The following is a 21,445-nucleotide window of genomic DNA, read 5'->3' as shown; positions in this document are numbered from 1 at the left end:
AGTAATCTGCTAAACCATCCGTTATAACTAGGAAAGTCATGAACCATTAAAACACAAGAGTCATTTTTTGCCATTATTTGGACAAATATAAATTAGTGAGTATATATATATAGTTCCAGAGATGCTGGTGCCTGGGTGCCGGTCCAAAAAGTGTTGAATATACTGGAGGAAGGGTCATCACTCACAGGACTTAAACAAAAACAAGTAATTTTATTAATGTAACCCTTTCTTGGCTGTAACCAAGCCAACAGCATGGCTAGACAGGTCTAGAGCATGGGGTACACAGGACTCAGTCCTTCAGGATGTGCCTTTGCTATGTGGAAATGACCAAACACAGCTATGGTGTAGTGCAACTACAACTCACTAAAGCTGGGTGCAGTACAAAGTAACAAATGGGTGCCAGAAGGTTCTTGCAATTGAACAGTAGAACTGTTTTTTTTTACCAATTTTCAGGGTTGTTGCAATATACTCACATCCATCAGTAACATGTAACATACACATTATTAATGACTGAACTACTGAAATCTTCCCCATTCCCTTTTTTGCCATTTTTAACTTCAGACACGCCTTGTTCTTGGATTGCGGGTCAAGCTGCCGGAAGTGACGGACTCCCAGAACGCACAACGTCGGCTCAGCTGATCAGTCCTCCATTTTTCCGTACAATTTGAATTGCGCGGCTTGGATTCTATTTCCTGGAAGCATGATGGCCGCCTTCTCCATGGAGCCTATGGGTGAGTGGCGGGTTGGCACGGTATGTGCTGCTGCTGTAGTGGTGCGAGTAAGGGGACAGGCAGGACCGAGGGCACCGGAGTTCCGTACACTCTAGTTAGCGTGCGGCTCTAGCTGAACACGTGACTCATGCTGCCACACAGCGTGCTGTACTGCCCCACGGCTCTGCGCTGCCACACAGCGTGCTGTACTGCCCCACGGCTCTGCGCTGCCCCACGGCTCTGCGCTGCCACACAGCGTGCTGTACCGCCCCACGGCTCTGCGCTGCCCCACGGCTCTGTACTGCCAGAGCTGGGGAGCTGAGCGGTGTGAGGCGGCTGCTGGGGGTAGTGCCCATAGCAACAACTACGGCTGCACTGATTAAAGTTCCTCTGAACCTAAATCGCTGGTTTGGAAAACTTTTTTCTTTAGCCTCAGTGGGAGGAAGCTTTGTTTCTCTGTAAGAAACACACTTTCTAGGGCAACAGTTTGACATGGGAAGTATTTTCTCCACACACCCGGCGTCAGAGGGTTTTTGGGGTGGAGGGGGGCGAGATGCGGTTTAACAAAAGTTGGAGAGAAAGGCTGTACTTTCCTCATTTATGTAAGCCCCCCTTTCCACCAGCTTTCTCTCATTAGAAGGCCCTTGCTTACACTTCCACCTACTCTTCTTGCCTCCTTATTAGCAGCATGGGTTGCTTTATCAAATGCAAGTACAACAGAAGGTTCCCCCTGATGTGGGGCTGGAGAGTCACTGGCTGTCTATGACTTGGTCCAGAAATCAAATTCCTCAACCTGGTATGAATTCTGTAGTGACAAATTTCATTTTTTTCCATATCACTTGTGTACGTGAGCAAGGTCAAGAGCCCTGGCAGCCATACAGTTAAATGGACATATTTCCCCACTTTTTTTTTTCTTTTTTAAATGGACATGGTAAAACCTGAATGTGTGTTTTTCTTTAGTTTTTAGCTTCAATGAGGGTGTTATGGCTCTGCTTCAGTTTTAGCCTTGCCCATACTGCAGGTGTCTTGCAGTTCTTCTTAAGGTTGCCATACACGTTAAGATCCGCTCGCGAGTGGATCTTCTCCCGATATCCCCACCTACGGGTGGGCGATATCGGGAGAATTTAGGCTAATTCGGGCGCCAATTAGAATGCCGGAATGGGCGCAGTCGGTTTTGGGGATCACATCAACGAGCTGATGCGGTCCTCGATCCGACTAAATTTTTTTAACCTGCCTGAAAGTCACCTGGCCGATTTCAGGCCAGATATCGGTCGGGCAGGCCCATTGTTTGTGCCCCTACACAGGCCGATAAGCTGCTGAGACGGTCTAAGGGACTGATATTGGCAGCTACAATCGGCCCGTGTATGGCCACTTCCCACTATTCTGGGATTCAGGTGAAAGATTCGTGAAAGATTCGGCAGAGTACCAGACCAAATTCTGCATATGCAAATTAAGTGATGGAAGGGCCAAAACAAACCATGCAGTGCAAAAACTTTTCAACTTCCATGGTTATGTGAGAAAAAGGTCCCATGATTTTACGGATTTTGTTCGGCCGAATCCTTCTGAAAAAGACTGGATCTTGGCCAAGTCCCGAACCAATTTCTGGATTCGATACATTCCTAGTATTTTATCAGCCATGTCAAAATGCCTGAAAATTCCCCTCCATGGGTAAGCATTGAATTTGCCACAAAAGTGTCACTTAGTGTTATTTAAAAATTGCAGTGCTGAGTATTTTCTTTTAATTATATGCTATTATTGACATGCTTGTGACGATTCCAATGCCAACCCAGGTTATAGTTTTAAGTTTTACTGAATGTTCTTATTCCTTTTCTCCACTGTATGCACATAATAACTGGACAGGTCTGGAATTTGACAGCAGAATATTCCTTGTCCAACAGTCTTATACTGTATAGCACTTGTCTTCTATCTCGTCTCCCTTGTGGCATAATTGCATTTTTCTCATGAGAACCATCATTATCCTTATGCATTGTGCCGGAGCAAGTCTGAACTGGTGTTTAGATGAGAAGCCCTAAATGTTTGCTTGTTCTCCTGAGTAATCCAGTCTTTGATAATTCTCCATTTGGGTGTTTCCACCTTACTTGGACAGGATTGGTTTAATTTCTGTGTTGTGCTGTAATGTTAACTACTACTTACTGCAATCAAATCAACTTTCATCAATTATAATGTAAAAACAAGGAGCTCTAAGGTGACAGCTAACATTTTTATACATTACAGTGGGGAGGCAAATGTGTAAAGGTGGCCATACACGGGCCGACTATAGCTGCCGATATCGGTCCCTTGGACCGATTCGGCAGCTGATCGGCCCGTGTATGGGGAGAGCAGAGCGGCCTGGCCGACCGATATCTGGCCTGAAATTGGCCAGGTTAGAAAATCTGGTCGGATCGGGGACCGCATCGGCTCGTTGATGCGGTCCCCGATCCGACTGCCCCATTGCAGCCCACATAATCCGATCGTTTGGCCCCAGGGCCAAACGATCGGATTATTATTTTTTTTACCTAAATGCTCCCCGATATCGCCCACCCGTAGGTGGGGATATCGGGGGAAGATCCGCTCGCTTGGCGACATCGCCAAGCGAGCGGATCTGCTCGTGTATGGCCACCTTTAGTCACTCCTGTTTGCAAATTAAAAAAAAAAAAAAAACATAAAGAGCCTGTTTAAGTCATAAGCCTGAAATGAAACCTAGCCTTAGGATGAACCTCAAAAGCAATTTTGCTTGTGTTTTGTATTCCTATGCACATCCCCAGCTAGGGTGCTGTATTGCAACCATTCATACCAGGATGTTGCTACAGTGGTTGTATTTGTTATTAAAGAAATGAGAAGGCATTAGGGGCTATAATTGTTTTTTAAAGTGGGGTTGGGAAAAAAAAATCAATATTTTAGGTTAACTACTCTCATTTAAAAAGCAACTATGTAGGGAGTCATTTTCTGGGTCAGTAGTAAAACTTCAAGAAATTTGTTTTTAAAGTGGAGGTGAAATTTTGCTTATTACATGTTTCGATGCATGTGACAGGTGGTATCCCTAAGTGCCGTATATAAACTTAAAGGCAGGTTATTAGTGGCTTTTCTGTGCTATATAAAAGACATTATTAAATGTTTTAAGGTTAATAGGCTTGTATCTTATGGGGATGTGAACCCAAAAATAATGTTTTGCCTGAAATGCAAATTTAATTCTAAACAACTTTTTCCATTATGCATTCATTACAAATTTTCAGTGGTTTAAATGTTATTTGTAATTGCAATTGGAAGCAGTATCTGTGTGTCTTTTCTGCTCTTAGCTCTGACATTTTAAACTATGTGCAAAAATCAGCTTTACTCTAGCAAAGACAGGTCACTTAAGGGGGCCACACATGTGGCGATTTTAGATCTTTTGTGTGACCATCGGTCGCACGAAAGATCGTACAATGCGCCACTAACCGTTCAGGGCAGAAACGGCAGATAAGGAGGTAGAAACAATAGATTTCTACCTCCTTCTGCCGATTCAGCCCTGAAGACAGATTGTGCTCAGGCGCCTTCTATGGTGCCAGATCAGAATCTTTAAACCGGCCCGATCGGTGAGTCGACCGATATCAGCAGCATCCTGCATCACCGACTAGCCATACACGTACCGAATATCGCACGAAACGAGGTTTCGTACGATATTATCGGTGCGTGTATGGCCAGCTTTAGTCTGTTAATTGTCTCAGTCAGAACTAGCAGGTCGGAGAATAGACAAGATAGAGCAGACAGATACTGCTATTAATAGCAAATATATTTACGAATAACTTTGAAACCACTGAAAATGTTTTATAGTGCTTATATTGGAAAATGGTTAAAGTTACATTATGCAAAATTTTGTTTTTGGTTTGACATCCCCTTTAATTTAAGTATTTGTATTTTTTCCTAATGTTTTAACAATAACCAACTATTAAATTTAATTTATTTTTCTCCTCTTTGTAATGAAGGTGCTGAACCAATGGCACTTGGCTCACCAACATCTCCAAAACCTAGTGCAGGTGCCCAGTTCCTGCCTGGCTTTCTACTGGGGGACATACCAACACCTGTAACACCACAACAACGTCCATCTATAGGAGTTATGGAAATGCGATCACCTTTACTTTCAGGTGATCTTAAAGAGCATTACATTTTTTTTTTTTTGTACGCAATTTTAACTCGCTGTGAAATGTATTAAAGTAATATATTCTGACACATATGCAGAAAGTGCATTTTTTGGTCTCCTATCAATGTTCATACAGAAGTCTGCTGTTCTGTCTCTCCATAACTCTGCCAGGGTCTTAGCAAGTATTCCCATGTGCCTTGGCTGTTACCTGGTGCACTTTGTCTAAGCCAATATCCAATCTCTATGGAATAGTTTACTTACTTAGTGTCAGAAAAGCAGCTACTGTACTACTGATCCATCCCAAGGACAGGTGTACAATGAAACTAGTGTTCAAAAAGTTCCATTTATTTCTCACAGGTGTTTTTCTGCATTCAGGTGGCTCACCCCCACAACCTGTAGTTCCTACTCATAAAGACAAGAGTGGAGCACCGCCTGTTAGAAGCATATATGATGACATTGCAAGTCCGGGTCTTGGTTCTACACCTCTAAATCCAAGGAAGACGGTAAATTAACACTAAGTGATCTTATATTCTAAAAGGAAGATATATCATTTTTAAACAATGGAGAAGTTTAGTCTAAAAAAAGTAAAATCCATTTTATATTTGTCTTAGAAATGAATCAGCACTTTTTTCCATTTCTTTATCCAGGCCAGCTTTTCTGTGTTGCATACTCCACTTTCTGGAGTTATACCGTCAAGTCCAGGTGAGATTTATGTGTTATTTGATAATTGATTGATTTTTATCATTTTTCAGTATTTTCTAGTTTTGTTTGTAGCTGAGTTGCTTTTATATTTTTTTTATTTATTTTTTGCTATGCATATTATGCACAAGCTGTCACACATTTGCAGTTGTGTCTACACTATCACCGTGGCTCTAATCCTAATGCAAGCTAGTACTGTGTTAACACAAACACAGACAAAAATACATTGGTCTCAGACACTGAGGGATAGAAATAAGCAGTGGAATATGAAGTTATCAGAAAGTGGAACAGCCAACACAAGTCATCTGTATGCATTTTTTTTTTTATTCACTGGATAGGGGCCGTATGTTGCTTGCAGTAGAGATGATATCTGTCTAAAAGGCTGTAAAAATTTTAATTTTGCCTAAAGGCTGATGAGGTGCACTTTCTTTCCACAAAGATACAAAATGCTTAAACCCTGCTGGGCCTAACAGACATCTGGCTTAAAATTGGGCAGGTTTGATTTTCTGTCGGATCGGGGACCGTATTGACTCGTTGATGTGGTCCGACGGCGCTTATGCCAGCTGTTTCAATTTGGTTGCTTGGTCCTATGGATCGGATTGAAATGTCTATGGCAACCTTAACTTTTGTGTCTGTCGTATTATCTTTACAGGCACGCGTACTGATTTGACAGTAAAGCCCTATATCTGCCTTGGCTAGTTTCTCAGAGCAGTGTCTGTTAGGGGATGCTGAACCCTGAGTCCTTTGTGAAAGATACGGCGGAATCCAAATCCTAATTTGCATACGCAAAAGAGGCCACAGAATGGTCAATCTTCTCTCCACGCTGTAAAAAATTTTCAACTTCTGTATTTAGGTGACAAACAGACAAATGATTTTAAGGATTCAGATTCAGTTTAGCCAGGCACGTGGATTCGACCGGGTTCGAATCCTGCTAAAAAAGGCTGAATCTTGTCTGAATCCCAAACAAAATCCTGGACTTTGTGCATCCCTAGTTACTGCTCTTTGAAAGTTTAAGCCAGCTGTAAGCTCTGTGGCTTTTGACATATCAGGTAGGCTTGTTTTTGCTAAGCATCACTTCTATTCAGGGGCTAATTCTGCAGTGTTTCCCAACAGTTTGTATTCCTTAATGTTTCTTTCTGAAAAAGGGGTACACTGAAATGCTCTTCAGTTTTATGTTAACAAAATATCACCAGCCTAAGCCCAAGATAGACTGTTTTGGTTTAGGTGGACTTTTTATTAAGGGGTTAGTAACCCCTCCTTGAAATCACCTGCCGATAAAGTCACATAATCATGCTGCTCAGTTACCCATTATTAGTATCTGTTATGGCTGTGTGTGATAAATTTTACAGATGTATTTATCCCTGAACAGGTTAAAATAATGTAGTGGGGAATGGTTCAGGGCATCTCTACTAGTTATCAATTAGAATTTTGCCAAGTACCCCCAAAAAATGTTTTTATGCCCAGAGTTCCATCTCTGACCCACAAACAGGCCTTTCTTGCCATAATAGGCGCACTTTGCAAAACAGCGGTCATTGTGCCAGTTCCCCCGATCCAGATGTTCCAGGGGTTTTACTCCACACTTTTTATTGTCCCGAAGAAGGGTTGGATCCTTCCAGCTCATACTGGACCTAAAACTCCTGAACAGATGGATTGTACACCAAAAGTTCAAGATGAAGTCAGTTCTATTTATTATTTGGGCTCTGGAACCGGGAGATGTGGCCTCTGGATATTCGGGATGCCTAGTTGCACATCTCAATATTCTCTTCTCAACAACAATTCCTGAGATTAACCTTTCAGATCCGACACTTCCAATTCTTTGTCCTTCCCTTCTGGCTGTCTTTGGCACCCAGAGTGTGTTTATAATGCTGTACTTGGACGAGCTAGCCAAGCACAACCTGCAGTTGGTGGTTCAGAATCTTCTGATGTTTGGGTAAAGGGGTGCTCTGTGCACTTCTGTACACAAATAGTGGCAATTTTTTTTTCTCCTCTGGCAATTTACGTTATTGCAGGCTAGAATGCATTTTCTGGAGTTTAGTCACCTGTGGTAGAGCAGATTTATCGTAGGCGACTAATCTCCATGTTTGCCTTAGCCTACCTTACCATCACCTTACTAGCTGGTTTGGTTACCGTACATATCCTAAGTCAGTGTTATATGTGGGGATTTATCAGAAATAAGGATATTTTAGTGTCGTGAGGAATGTGATGTGTTTTGAGCCTAGTTAGAGGCAAATAAACATTTTTTAAGGACACTAGCTCCAAGCACAAAAACAATGTTTATGAACATCTACAAATAATAGCTGTGATTCTTGAGCTCTGTAGTGCTCAGATTAATGTTGCTGATGAATGCAGGGGGGTACGGTTTAAACATTTAGGAGCCTCAACATTACAACTATATAGTGATATATCGTATAACTTAGTATTATCACCTTTCAGCAATAGTTATATAATTAAAATTATAAATGTTTTTCTGCTTTCCTAGAAATATATCTTGTTTCAGAGTTGTTTTCTTTTTTTATATATTTACAGAATGTAAAAATATCTCTGGCAGCAGAAAAAGGCCAGGTAAATTTGCTGAAAAGCTACTGTTATGTTTAATGTCCGCTTCTATAGATTAGCGATTGTCATAGAAGCTTTATACCCCATATTCACTTAAATCAAAAATATACAATAGTATGTGGAAATATAAAGTACCCCATAACCAGGGTTTGAAAATTATTCCTGTGCTGCCCATGTCTCTTTCCCCTGCATGTGTGCTTATGTTAAGAATCTAATTCGGGGCTGATTTGCATGTGTGATCTGCAGCATCTGAGGATATGGCATCCCTTTGAATAGCCTCATTATTTTAAGTGTTTGTAAATAACTGCTTTCTGAGTTTTCTGGTTATTCTTCTTATACACCAGGAAATACTTTGGGAGCTGTTTGTTATTAGAACTACTATTAGAGGCTAAATTTGGCTTGCCACTTGCCTAGTCCTACCTGACCATAAAAATGCTTCTAAGCACTTTGATATTTTTTGAACTATTCCAGTATGACTGGTATGACAATTATTTTATAAATACATGGCCTAATGTAGCAGGGCCAAAAACTGGTTACACTGCTAAAGGCAGGGGGTTAAAGGAGCAGTTCAGTATAAAAATGAAAATGGCAAAATAAATAGACTGTACAAAAAAAAACATTTGCAATATAGTTGGTTATTTTGAGCAGTCTATTTATTTTACCCAGTTTCATTTTTACACTGAACTGTTCCTTTAAAGGGGAAGGAAAGGCTAAGTCACTTGGGGGTGCTAAAATGTTAAGCACCCCCAAGTGACTTGAATCGCTTACCTCGTACCCCGGGCTGGTGCCCCTGTTAGGAGAAAACCGCACCAGCCCGGGGCACCTGGGGCGATGCGCTTCCTCCTTCCGCCTTCGTTTAGCTGCGACTCCGAGTCCGGCGCATGCGCAGTAGAGTGAAAAAGCCGACTTCTCTGTTGAAGTTCGGCTTTTCACTCTACTGCCCATGCACGCGCGGCGAAGAAGGAAGAAGCGCTGCAGGTGCAGCTTTTAGCCACTGTTTCAGAAAGCCTGAAACAGTGGCTAAAGCTAGACCTTTATAGAATATAAAGGAAAAAACAAAGTATAAATGCACATCCTAAAATTTCAGACAAATGCAAAAGGGAAAAGATGTTTGACGTTAAAAGGGGTTGTTCGCTTCCCAAACCCTATTTTTTAGCTCAATTTTCCAAAATAGTTATCTTTAAATAGATATTAAAGCTAACATTTCAGTTTTCACCACCTAGAGCAGCTCTGAGAAGGGGGGGGGGGTCACTGACTCACCGACTCACCGACTCTGTAACCTTTTCTAATTTGCTACCATAGTTTATACATTTCTTATCCTCCTCCCTGCTGAGCATAATAGCTGAGATTCTTATATTATAATTGATACAATAGTTGCAAATGTTCCACAGATGCTGACAATTGTATGAAGTAATATAACAAATTGTAACAATTTAGAGTCTGCACCTGGATCACAAGCCAGAATAAAACACCAGAGAGGAACATTAAGGGTGAAGACACATGGAGCTACTATTAGCAGCTAATTGTTGTGGCTACTAAAACAGACAATTCTGCTTATTTACTGATAACTGCCTGAGAGGCAATTCTCAGCATTGTCTATTGCAGGGTATTTTCTGGCATTTAGTAGCTGTAAAAAGTAGCTGCTACTAGTTGCTCTGTGTGTCTTCACCCTAAAGGGGAACTCCACCCAGGCAAAACTTTCTGAAAAGTAAGCAATTTCAAACAACTTAAGTTAAAAAATATGCAGCCTTTTCATGATTTGAATGTAATAATATGGTCTTGAACAGTTCCCTAAGCCTGGTCCCCTGTTTTCCTCCTGATTTGGCTGACTAGTTTGAGACTGAAATAAAAAAAAGGAAAGAAACATCACATTGCAATTGATTGTGGGTTATGTAGTTCCTGCATGATGTCTGTAAGCTGTGAAATAATGATGAAGGAACAGATTACAGTGATAGGTATATTAGGATTTTTTGTGTTGTTTGGTGTAAGTTGTAGACAGTCAAAAACAAAATTAGAAATCAATTGAAAACAAAATATTTCTGGTGTACTACCTGAAACAACTGAAAGAATGTTTGGAAGGTAAACAACCCCTTTAAATAATAGATATATTCCAATGAATGATTTAGCTAAAAGTGTTGCCCAGTGCATAGTGCAAGCCCATTGCAAATGTCTTCCAAGTCTCCTGAACTTTGCTTAATTTAAGCAGCTGACCATGCAGAATAGCCCAGACACTCAGGAATGGGATTGCCAAGATAAGAAATATGGGAAGCTACTAGTGACATAGACAGGAATTTTCTAACAGTAATAGTGTTGGTTCGATCTTGGGCTGGTAGATAATTAGGTAGATAATTATCATGTCTAACCTCATGATCCAGTTTTAATGTAGGGGGATGGTATCGGATGCATAATTGAGCTCACTATACAGTTTCAGCACTATGGGTCTCATTTACCATTGCCTTGGGTGCAAGTTAGTGTGTAATTGCCTAGTAAGGACAGAACACCCTAGCACCTTGTCCCGACTGGTACAAATTTGCTTGCACATTTGAATGACATGCAAGCTCTGCTGAACCCAGGCACTGCTGCATTTAGAGTGCACAACATGCAGCGTTTAAGGCTAACCAGCGGAACAAAGTGCAAAACACATTGCCAACTGACTTCTTAAATCTGAAATTAAAATATATATTAATTTAATAGCAGAGATAGTAATGACATCAGACTGCATTTTCTTTTCTGTTGCTCCTCCATATTTGCAAGGTGTTATTCAGCCTGTATAGCAAATATGTGGAACCATGATACAGTAATAAGGTATTGTGTATCCAAACATCAGGTGGCTGACCTGCACCTTTAAAGGAAACGTCTGTAGGCTGTGCATGGGGAGTCCAATTTGCTAAAAATTCCTTTTATAAACTTCTGCAGCATGTGAAACTAGGCAACTGGTTTTTGCATAATTGGGTAAAGTAAATCTGTTAATTATCTGGCGACAATATGAAAATAAGGGGAAATAGTTTGAAATTATTGAAGGGAATGGTTTTCTTTGGTGTCTGCATCATGTTGAACCTTGGAATAAAACTTTAGTGCTTTTCTAAAAGTACATTCTTCTAAGGAAGATATGCATGCACGCACCTAGGCACTTTGCAATTTAGTACAGGTATAGGATCCCTTATCCAGAAACCTGTTATCCAGAAAGTTCCGAATTACGAAAAGGCCATCTCACATTGACTCCATTATAAGTAAATCATTCTAATTTTTGAAAATGATTTCCTTTTTCTCTGTAATAATAAAACAGTACCTTGTACTTGATCCCCACTAAGATATAATTAATCCTTATTGGAGGCTAAACAATCCTATTGGGTTTAAATTATGATTAAATTTTTTATTTTTTTTAGTAGACTTAAGGTATGGAGATCCAAATTACAGAAAGATCCCTTATCCGGAAAGTCCCAGGTCCCGAGCATTCTAGATAAGGGGTCCCATACCTGTACACAGTGCATAACATAGCTTTGTAACCCTGTCTATGAATTTAAATTTGTATGAATGATCTTTCCCTTTTGACCTAAGTCTTTTTTTGTATTGACTTATATGTACAACTATAAAATCTATAGTTTTAGAATGCTTGGGACGTGGAGTTTTATTATAATGGATATTTTCATAAATTGGATCACCATACCTTAAATCTGCTAAAAATCATGTTATAAACCCACAAATAGGGATTAATGCATCTTAGGTCAAGGTACTGTTCTATTACAGAGAAAAAGGAAATTATTAAAAGAATATTTATTTGTTTATTATGGGCTGTATGGCAGATGGCCTTGTAGTATTGCAACTTTCTAGATAATGAGTTTGTTTCCAACAGAAATTGTACAGGTGTGGGACCCGTTATCCAGAATGCTCGGGACCTGGCGTTTTTCAGATAAGGGGACTTTCCGTAATTTGTATCTCCTTAAGGCTACTAAAAAATATTTAAACAGTAATTAAGCCCAATAGAATTGTTTTGCCTCCAATAAGGGTTAATTATATCTTAGTTGGGATCAAGTACAAGGTACAGTCTTATTACAGAGAAAAAGGAAATCAATTTTAAAAATGCGAATTATTTGATTACAATTGAGTCTATGGGAGATGGCCTTTCTGTAATTTGGAACTTTCTTGATAATGGGTTTCCGGATAAGGGGTCCAATACCTGTATATGCAAAGGGAAAAGCAAATATGAGACTTTTAGCAACTGGGTAATTAATGTAAATATATGCTAATGACAACAGGCTGAGAAAGCACTGATCTCAGTAAAACACGTCCAGTTTCTATGCATTTCTATTGTCCTCAGAGAATGTTGGGTACATTAAGAATTACTTTATAGGGTATCGTACTGTTTTCTGGATTATGACAGTGTTGCTGAAGTTTTCCCAATAGTTTTGTTTTTTTGAAATCTCTTCTTGATTTTCAGCAGATGGCACTGTTGTACTATAATGAAGGTTACAAGCTGGCAATTCGAAGCAATTTCTGCTACTGTAAAACATTTAAATGACGTTGCAATTACACATGAAAAAAAGTGACAGATATTTATTCTTAGAATAGTTCCTCTCAGTGCCTCCCAATTACACTTAAATAAAAATATATTTAGGTGTAATTGAGAGGTACTGGGATATCTGAACCAAATCGACAGGTTATTGGCCTGTGGGGTCCTCCAGTTGGTTTGTCCAACCGATGTTTGGATGAAAATTGGCATATACCATCATTACCCATTTGGCAATCTCACCAAACAAGCAGATCTTTAAGTTAATGGCCAGCTCCCACTTATTCCCTAGCAACAGCTGGATATGATTTTCACGGCACTGTCTTTACAGAGGGAAAGTGCATAGTGAGGTTGCTTGTCACATAACTCATTGACACACATGTATTATACCCCCATATTAAAGTATAAATATTTTAAAAGTACAAGTTCCTTGAGAGAAGCACTACCAACTCCTTGTGGACTTCTAAGTGTCACTTCTGAGTGTCATTTTACAACAGGAAAAAAAAGTTCCCTTCTGCCGAGATTAGTTATCCTGTTCCAGCCTGCTGTGTGCTATGTACCCTTTGGTCTTTCACTAGTCAGTCAGTGCAGGTATTACTGATGGGAACAGATCTACAGCTTCCCATGCTGCTTACAGGCATCCCTCCTTGTAAGTGTATATGAGTCTGAAGAAGTGAACAAGGCAGGCAAGTTATAAGCCTGTAGATGTAAATCTGTTCCCTATTAGTAAAGCACTGTATGTTTATTAACGCTGTATTTTTAAAGTGTAAACTTAGTAAGAATCATTTTATGGGTGAAAAGTTAAGCCTCTATGTGAGTTTTAAATACAACTCTCCTTGTATTTACTAAACTAAAGTCTCTCTCAGGGACCAAACCAAAAAAAAAAAATTTAGGACAGCAGCCCATCTTCCAATAAAAATATCTTGCTCAGAGTAAAAACATCAAAGCCTTAATGCCTTATGTGTTTCAGTACCCTTACCCTTATAGGTGCAATGTATACAGTACGAACAGCTACTTTTATATGCTTGGTACGCCATCGCCATCTTGTAGTTACATAAAAACATGAACGTAACATTTAAAAACAATAGCATAATATGTTATAGGATGATCAGTTGACAAATGTGGCATTGCAAAGCAAATGGTAACCTGGAATATTAAGCCCTCATTTATTATAAATGGTAACCCAAGTTGTTGTTGTTGTTGTTGTCACTTATTACATACAAAACTGCCAAAGTCAAAATATAAAATAAAGTCAAAAGAGTGTCCACAGTAACAAATTGTCAAAAAAAGGACAAATTAAGCTTTTCCTGTACTGGCAGCCGAACTCAGTATCAGTGTGTCCAAGAAAATCTATAGTGGGGTTAGTTGTTCCTTTACAAAAATACAACCCTACACTATGGTGCCTATCACACAGCACCAGGTTTCACTGTGTAAAAATGGCTTAAAAACGGTGTAATTTTATTACGCTTTTTTTTTTTTTATCCCGCTGAAACTTACATAAAATTATGGTGTAAAATCTGGTGCTCGGACAGTGAACTTCTCTATTTTATACAGCTTATTGCACTGTTTTTTTCAGCATATTTTATTTTACTCCGCATAATAATTCCCTTAACGTATTGTCAAACAACATTATATATAAGCAGGTATTGTTAACCTCCTTTATGAGATTCATGATAGCGGAACTGCATGGAATTAAAACAAATGTAAAATTACATTACATTACATTGCAGTCCAGGTTGCATTTCTGTAGCATTTAGGTTTTTTTTTTTTTCCTTCTGTGCTTGTGATAGCATTTTTCATTTATATTTATTTTCAGGTTATGTCTAAGACCGTATAAGCATGCTTTGCTCTTATCATGCTGCCTGTTTTTATCCCTTTACATGTCTTTCTGTAATCAACATTATTTGATGTCTTTCAAAAGCTTCAAGTGTCTTCAGTCCTGCAACCATTGGGCATAGCAGAAAAACTACCCTATCCCCTGCTCAAATGGATCCCTTCTATACACAAGGCGATGCCCTGACTTCCGATGACCAATTGGATGATACTTGGGTGACTGTATTTGGGTAAGTGTTAAATATGTTTACCCATTTCCGAAGACTAGTATTTGTATTTTAAAGGAACAGTAACACCAAAAAATGAAAGAGCATTAAAGTAATAAAAATATAATGCACTGTTGCCCTGCACTGGTAAAACTGGTGTGTTTGCTACAGGAACACTACTATAATTTATATAATAAGCTGCTGTGTAGCCACGGGGGCAGCCATTCAAGCTGGAAAAAAGGAGAAAAGGCACAGGTTACATAGCAGATAACAGATAAGTTCTGTAGAATACAATGGTGTTTTATCTGTTATCTGCTATGTGCCTGTGCCTTTTCTCCTTTGAATGGCTGCCTCCATGGCTACATAGCAGCTTATCTATATAAATTATAGTAGACTTTCTGAAGTAAACACACAACTTTTACCAGTGCAGGGCAGCAGCACATTATATTTTAGATACTTTTATACACTTTCATTTTTTGGTGTTACTGTTCCTTTAAGTGAGCAATTGTGAAGACGAAAACTTTCCAACACTAAGGTTTTAGTTTCTCTTTTTTTTTTTTTTTTTTATTTCTAAATCAGAGCTTTTATTATTGGTGGTTTCGAAAAATGTGACAAAGGGTTATTATTGAAACAGTGTGTGAATTGGGCTGTACTTGTACCAGTTTTTGGACAGTCCATGCCTCCATATCTATCCCGAGTAGCTTCACATCTTTCTTATCTTAAAGTGGTGGTTATAGGAAGTACTATTCCTAGCAACTTTTCAATTGGTCTTCATTTTTTTTTTTTTTTATTTGTTTTTAAAATTTGCCTTCCTCTTGTACATCTTTCCAGCTTTCAAATGGGGGTCAAAAAATTATTGCTCTTGAGCTTAAAATGTTATTCTTATTGTCACATTGTATTTCTTATCTTTTATATTCATATCCTGTCCAATTCATATTCCTGTCTCTCATTCAAACCACTGCCTAGTTGCTAAGGTAAACAAGACCCTAGTAACCAGGGTCCCTAGTACCCTAGTAACCAGATAGCTGCTGAAATTCCAAACTGGAGAGATGCTGAAGAAAAAGCTAAATAACTGAAAAACTGCAAAAAATGAAAACCAGTTAAGTATTTACTGCTGGGCTTTATATGGTCAACTATAGATCTTTGTCCCTTATCCGAACGGGAGGCGAGACACACACTTTGAGATATGGGGAACAGAGCTTATACTATTGTGTAAGAGGTTCATGTTCCTTCAGGCAATACAGCTAGACTGGTTGACAAGATAAAAAACATACAAAGCTCAGTTGCAGTAAGCATTTACTGCTGAATTTCATGGGAATACTTGTGCTTGAATAGTTTTTGTTTTCTTTGAACAATTTAGATTGTTCTTGTTTCTCCTACGATCAAATTATTTTATTGCTAGTTACTTTGAGTTGGTCATGACTTAGAACAATGGGGTGTACTTTGTAAGCTTATGGAATTATAACAGGGTGACTGAAAGGTGATAAAGGATCCAGCCTGATTTGAGCTACTTAATAGAAGCTACTTGTCACCACTAAATGCCAGAAAATACCCTGCCATAGACGATACTTTGAATTGCCTCTGCTAAAACACACGTACAGACAATTATCAGTAAATGATCCGCATTGTCTATTTTTGTATCTGCTACTAGTAGGCCTGTGTCTTCACCCTTGGGGTACTGGCAGATGGGAAGAGTTTTGTTGCCTGTGGTAAAACTGCGCTACTGCAGGCTTCAAGTCTTCTGAAAATTCCTTCCCCTTTCGTAGCTTAATCGCAGGAAAATGCCTCCTTTTGCATTTCCTGTACTTAACCCAGATCCCCACAAGTAATGTTATACTTGTGTTGATGCAAAGGGGGAAGGCATTTTCGGGAGACTTTTAACCCACAGTAGTGCAGATTTATAGTCCAGAAAATTGAATATATAAACGCTCAGCCTTACTGCTCGCACGGCACGATGCAACAATCCCCAATAGCCCACCGTCTGGCTTTTTGGAATATCACAGAAAAAGAGGAGAGCACCGTCACGCAGATGAACTGCTTCAGCCTTTATTCAAACCACAGCACACAACAAATGTGAGCCCGAAACATGTTGTGTGCTGTGGTTTGAATAACGGCTGAAGCAGTTCATCTGCGTGAAGGTGCTCTCCTCTTTTTCTGTGATAGTGCAGATTTATCTCTGGCGACAAATCTCCTTGTTGGCAAAGTTAATACTGCAGCCTGAATATCAGTAATGGTAAAGGAAAATCATTTTCATAATTAAATTAATACTACTTTTAGATAATTACAAAAGGAACATAAAAGTAAGTTAGAAGTGTCTTCATTTTAATGAATATTCTTCAACTGAATGGGTCATTCAGCTAGAGCCAGTATTGTGAAATCTAAATCGGCAATAATGCTAGTGTTTGATCTTTAATAGGTTAAAATGCGAGTTTATGTGAGCTATTTACACAGGTCAGGGCTGTGAATATTTATTTCTTATTACAAAATTCTTACGCATATTAGGTTTAATTCCTTTCTCTTCTGTCTGTATACAGTCATAACAAGGCATCCCACACATCTATTTATATGCAGTTTTGATATGCTATTTGACCCATTTTTGTTACTGAATCTTTGCATTAGAGTACACTGTAAGGAAAGTTTCTTTCTAATGTTGCACTTCTCCTGCAAACCCTGTTGCTTTAACCAATCACATTTTAACTTCTTTCTAGGTTTCCACAAGCTTCTGCTTCCTATATTTTACTACAGTTTGCACAGTATGGAAACATCATAAAACATGTGGTAAGGATTTTTATAAATATTTTCACATTTTACATCAGAGCGATTGTCAGACTTTAATTCAAATGTCTGTTTAACAGATGTCAAACAATGGCAACTGGATGCATATACAATATCAGTCAAAATTACAGGCCAGAAAAGCGCTGAGTAAAGATGGAAGGATCTTTGGGGAAAGCATAATGATTGGAGTAAAACCTTGCATTGACAAGGTAAGATTGGTATAAATTGTATAGGCTTGTAGCTTATTTTTATTTTGTGTGTGTGTGGTTTTTTATTTTTTTTGTACAGGGCAATGTAAATGTCCCCACCTGCTTTTTAGTATCACACTATGCATATTTCCCTACTGGTTACCAGACTGTAAAACCCTGTGGTCAGTACACTTATTTTCTTTTGTAGCTAAGCAGTGTGTACATATTACACATACGTAAGAAATGGCAGTGTGCTCTGCATGAGTTACATTATGCACAAATGTAAAGGCAGCATACAAAAAATATTCCTCTGAGTATGGCCACATTAGGGCAGTGAATATGTGAACATATCTGTAAATTTTTTAGCATTATTTCCTAGACAATTCTTAGTCCCCAAAGAATATCTGGCAGTCAAGTATTTGACAGCAAAACCTGATGGTTTTTACTATCCACGGGCGATAAGTATTTAAAGTATTTCCTTTTCAGCAGGAGTGTTGGGTAAAATAAAATATATTTTTTTTATCAGAGCCATTTTCAAACAAAATGAGTGCTTCCTTGGCTTTTTCAGTCATTTATTTTCAATAGAACATCCCACAGACGTGGGACTACCTATGTTTTGCTATACATATATCTTTATTATGTCCGTGACCACTGCAAGTTATTTCTTTGTCTGTAATATATATCTGATTTTATTATGAGGCAATAACCATCACATGCCTTCTCTCACTCAGAGTGTAATGGAAGCCACTGAGAAAGTGTCAACACCTACTGTGTCTTCAGTCTTCACACCACCAGTAAAGAACATAGGGACTCCTACACAGTCTGTTGGTACTCCAAGAGCCGCATCCATGAGACCCCTTGCTGCTACTTACAAAACACCAGCTAGTGCCGACTATCAGGTAGCATTTGCTAGTTCTGTCTGGCATCTATTGGCACTACCCCCATACACCATGCAACCCAGTTTTGTTACCTTTTGTGCAGATTTGTTCCATGTGCTGTTAGCGTAGGAAGGATAATGCCAGATAGCCAGCCTCAAGTGAATGCAATAGAGAGGTTTGTGACCTGGGGCTGGTTAAGAGTGAAGTTGCGTCAACTATTATCACCCAGCATCCTAAGACTTGTTTTGCCAACATCATCATGTTCTTCTCTTGTTTCTTGGAAGTAATAGAAGGAATATGAACTTTGTAAGAAAGTTACATTTTATGTAAAGGACCTTTTAAAATATTTTACAGTTTGTGATTTTATATCTTTTTTCTATAGAACAAGGCTTTAAGATAATTTAATTAAAAAATTGTTAATTATATACTACAGTGCAAACACATTGAAAATAAGATAATCAAGCTACTACATCCATGTTGGGCAATCAGGCCTGGTTTGCACTATCAGTGTCTAACCTCTAACCTGTATAACTTAAAGCAAATCCACAATGTACCAATATTAACTGGAAATGTTTTCCAAATGAGGAGAGGGTAAACACTGTTTTATAAGCAAAGAGAGGACCAACCTCATATTCAGTAATAACCTTGGTTTTGGTAAGACTTGATGGACAGGCAGATGTTAAATAAATTTGGGAATATATAGTGTATTTTATAATAAGCATGGATGGCACAGCCACATATATATGCCTTGAGTGCCTCCGTTCACTGTTTTCCTGTAGCTTTGTTATAGTACAGTAGATATCATCTAAGGAGATATTATATTTTTCATTTAAAATAAATGCCAATGTATACATTTTTCTTTTTTTCTTTCAGGTTGTGGCTGATAAACAAGCCCCTCGAAAGGATGAGAGTATTGTATCAAAAGCAATGGAGTATATGTTTGGCTGGTAGCATTTTCCCCTCTGCTCAGCCTGCCACCAAGCTTCTGGGTTAGTTCTATAACCAGAAATGACAGGCCACTGGTGCAGGCGAATATGGAACTCTCTTGCCTTAATGAAATGCATTTATGAAGATAAATGCGTCAAAAAATGATGTACACTGCTCTTCCTGTATAAATATGTAGATATATAAAATCTTTGTATCATACTTTACTTATAATTATGTCTTTCTTTGGAACATGTCAAAACTCTCACTAAGGCTTACAACCATGAACGCATCCATTTCTTTATATCCAAATCCTTTTTTATCTGCTTCTTGCTTCCAGGCTGGTTGCCAGTGTACTATTACATACATAGGGTCTTCAGTAATGGAAACAAATGTGCCCAGCCTGTGTAGTTGTCTTATTGTTTTAAGGCCATTTATATGATTGATTTTACGTTTGGAAAATGTAACATTGCATTTCACACAAATTTCTTCTATCATCGTCTTTTAATGTTTTAGCCTGTTTTCAAATAAATTGTTAAATTGTATTGTTTCTTATTTAATTGGAAACTGTATTTTATTTAAAATGGTCTTGTGTAAATTGTCTATGTTTTTTACCATCTTTCTGTTTACATCTTAACAGTTTTCTATACCATTTTTTTCTCTTCTCTGCCAATTATTAGTTGCTATGGAAGAACAGGGTTTTTTTGTGATCCCCTTCAAATAAAGAGGAAACCATTACATTATTAATGTTATAGATAGACCTACTCTAAACAACTTTTTTGTTGGTCTTCTAATACTTTTTTGTAAGCCTTCTAATACTGTCTATTTCCGGCCTGCAGCTTACTCTAGTTGTTGGACAACTAAAAACCTTCCATTTTGATTTTAAAATCCCTTCCTTAATTGCTAGGTTAATTAACAGAACTTTTATTAGGCTTGAAAATTGAGTGCTAAAGATCGTAAAATGTATTTGGGATTTGTATCTTGTATTTATTTAGCACCATAGTTGTACACAGTGCTTTACAAGGTGTGAACACAAACAGGGGTATAGTTTATATTGTTATACAGTAACAATAGTTAAGCATTGATTTAATAGCTAAGAGATTTTAATACACATTTTGGATGAGGTCCCTGTCCCATGGAGCTTACAATTACAAAGAGAAACAAAAATGGTGTGGGGTATATATGCATAGGATAAGGGTGTGTTGCTGCCGAGGAAGGCTAGGCAAGTGTTTCATCAAATAGGTGGTTTTTGAGGCTCTTAGAGAAAAGTGTTAGTGTGGGAGCTTTCCTGATGCAGGATGAAGAGAGAGTATGCCAGAGTAGAGTACAATCAATGAAAAGGTTTTATGTGCGAGCTGTTTTGGTGAAGTGTATGGTCAGTAAATTGTACTGAGCTGAGCACAAGGCCTGAGAGAAAGTGTACGGGGGAGATAATAGCTGATATATAGACAGGAGCAGGAAAATGAGGGGCTCTGAAAGACATTGGATGGATATGAATTTTATATATAATGCACCACTTGACAGGAAGCCAGGGGACAGGTTTTAGTAGTGAGGTAGAGGGGAGAGGTTAAGATTATGCGGACAGAAGTAGTGAGGATTGCATTTATTGAGTGGAGTTATGATTCAGGGAAACCAGCCAGTAATATTACACCAGTCTGTCCTGGAGAGTTTGAGAGTCTGGACCAGTGTTTTAGTAGGAGCAGAGGAAGAGTCATATTTTTGCAGTGTTTCTTAGAAAGAAGCCGTGTGTTCTGGTGAGGGATGGAATGTGGGCTGAGAATGTGAAGGATGGGGACTAAGCCCTAAGGTGACACCCAGACACCTTCTTTGGGTGACAGGATGTAGGGTGACCTTTTCCACTGTAATGTGAAACAGGGAGGGGGCCAGGTTTTGGTGGGAATATAAGCAATTCAGTCTTGGACATGTTAAGCTTATGTACTACAATGGCAGTAAGGCATTGTGTAATTTTTGACTCAATAACAGGGTTGAAATCAGGGTAGGAAAGGAAGATCTGTGTCATCTGCATAAAGGTGATAGGAGAAGCCAAAAGAT

The 21,445-nt window shown here is 38.8% G+C and overlaps 1 protein-coding gene across 4 annotated transcripts; it reads left to right on the top strand.

Annotated features, from left to right (window-relative positions):
* Positions 1–583: 583 nt before the first annotated feature.
* nup35 (nucleoporin 35kDa) lies at positions 584–19,948 on the top strand. 4 transcript variants are annotated; one of them, XM_012970344.3, is made up of 10 exons: positions 584–731; positions 4,673–4,831; positions 5,185–5,330; positions 5,475–5,529; positions 8,053–8,088; positions 14,511–14,652; positions 17,337–17,406; positions 17,484–17,612; positions 18,323–18,490; positions 19,343–19,948. In XM_012970344.3, exons 1-10 carry the CDS (start codon positions 701–703, stop codon positions 19,418–19,420), a joined length of 1,014 nt encoding a protein of 337 aa, XP_012825798.1. In that variant the 5' UTR covers positions 584–700; the 3' UTR covers positions 19,421–19,948. The 4 variants fall into 4 exon arrangements, with proteins under 4 accessions (XP_012825798.1, XP_012825799.1, XP_012825800.1 ...); NM_001008123.1 differs by having other exon boundaries at positions 626–731; positions 5,203–5,330; positions 19,343–19,938; XM_012970345.3 differs by lacking the exon at positions 8,053–8,088 and having other exon boundaries at positions 585–731.
* Positions 19,949–21,445: the final 1,497 nt, after the last annotated feature.

This window comes from Xenopus tropicalis, chromosome 9 (assembly GCF_000004195.4).
Source record: "Xenopus tropicalis strain Nigerian chromosome 9, UCB_Xtro_10.0, whole genome shotgun sequence".
Classification (NCBI taxonomy): Eukaryota; Metazoa; Chordata; class Amphibia; order Anura; family Pipidae; genus Xenopus; species Xenopus tropicalis.
The sequence above is the reverse complement of the archived record's forward strand: the minus strand, read 5'-3'. Positions and strand labels throughout refer to the sequence as shown.

Bases quoted from the DNA above. Each gene is read 5' to 3' on its own strand.
- nup35 (XM_012970344.3), top strand. From the start codon at position 701: ATGATGGCCGCCTTCTCCATGGAGCCTATGG. The intron at 4,832-5,184 runs GTGATCTTAAAG...TATTTCTCACAG, and splicing joins GCGATCACCTTTACTTTCAG to GTGTTTTTCTGCATTCAGGT. The intron at 5,331-5,474 runs GTAAATTAACAC...TTCTTTATCCAG, and splicing joins CTCTAAATCCAAGGAAGACG to GCCAGCTTTTCTGTGTTGCA.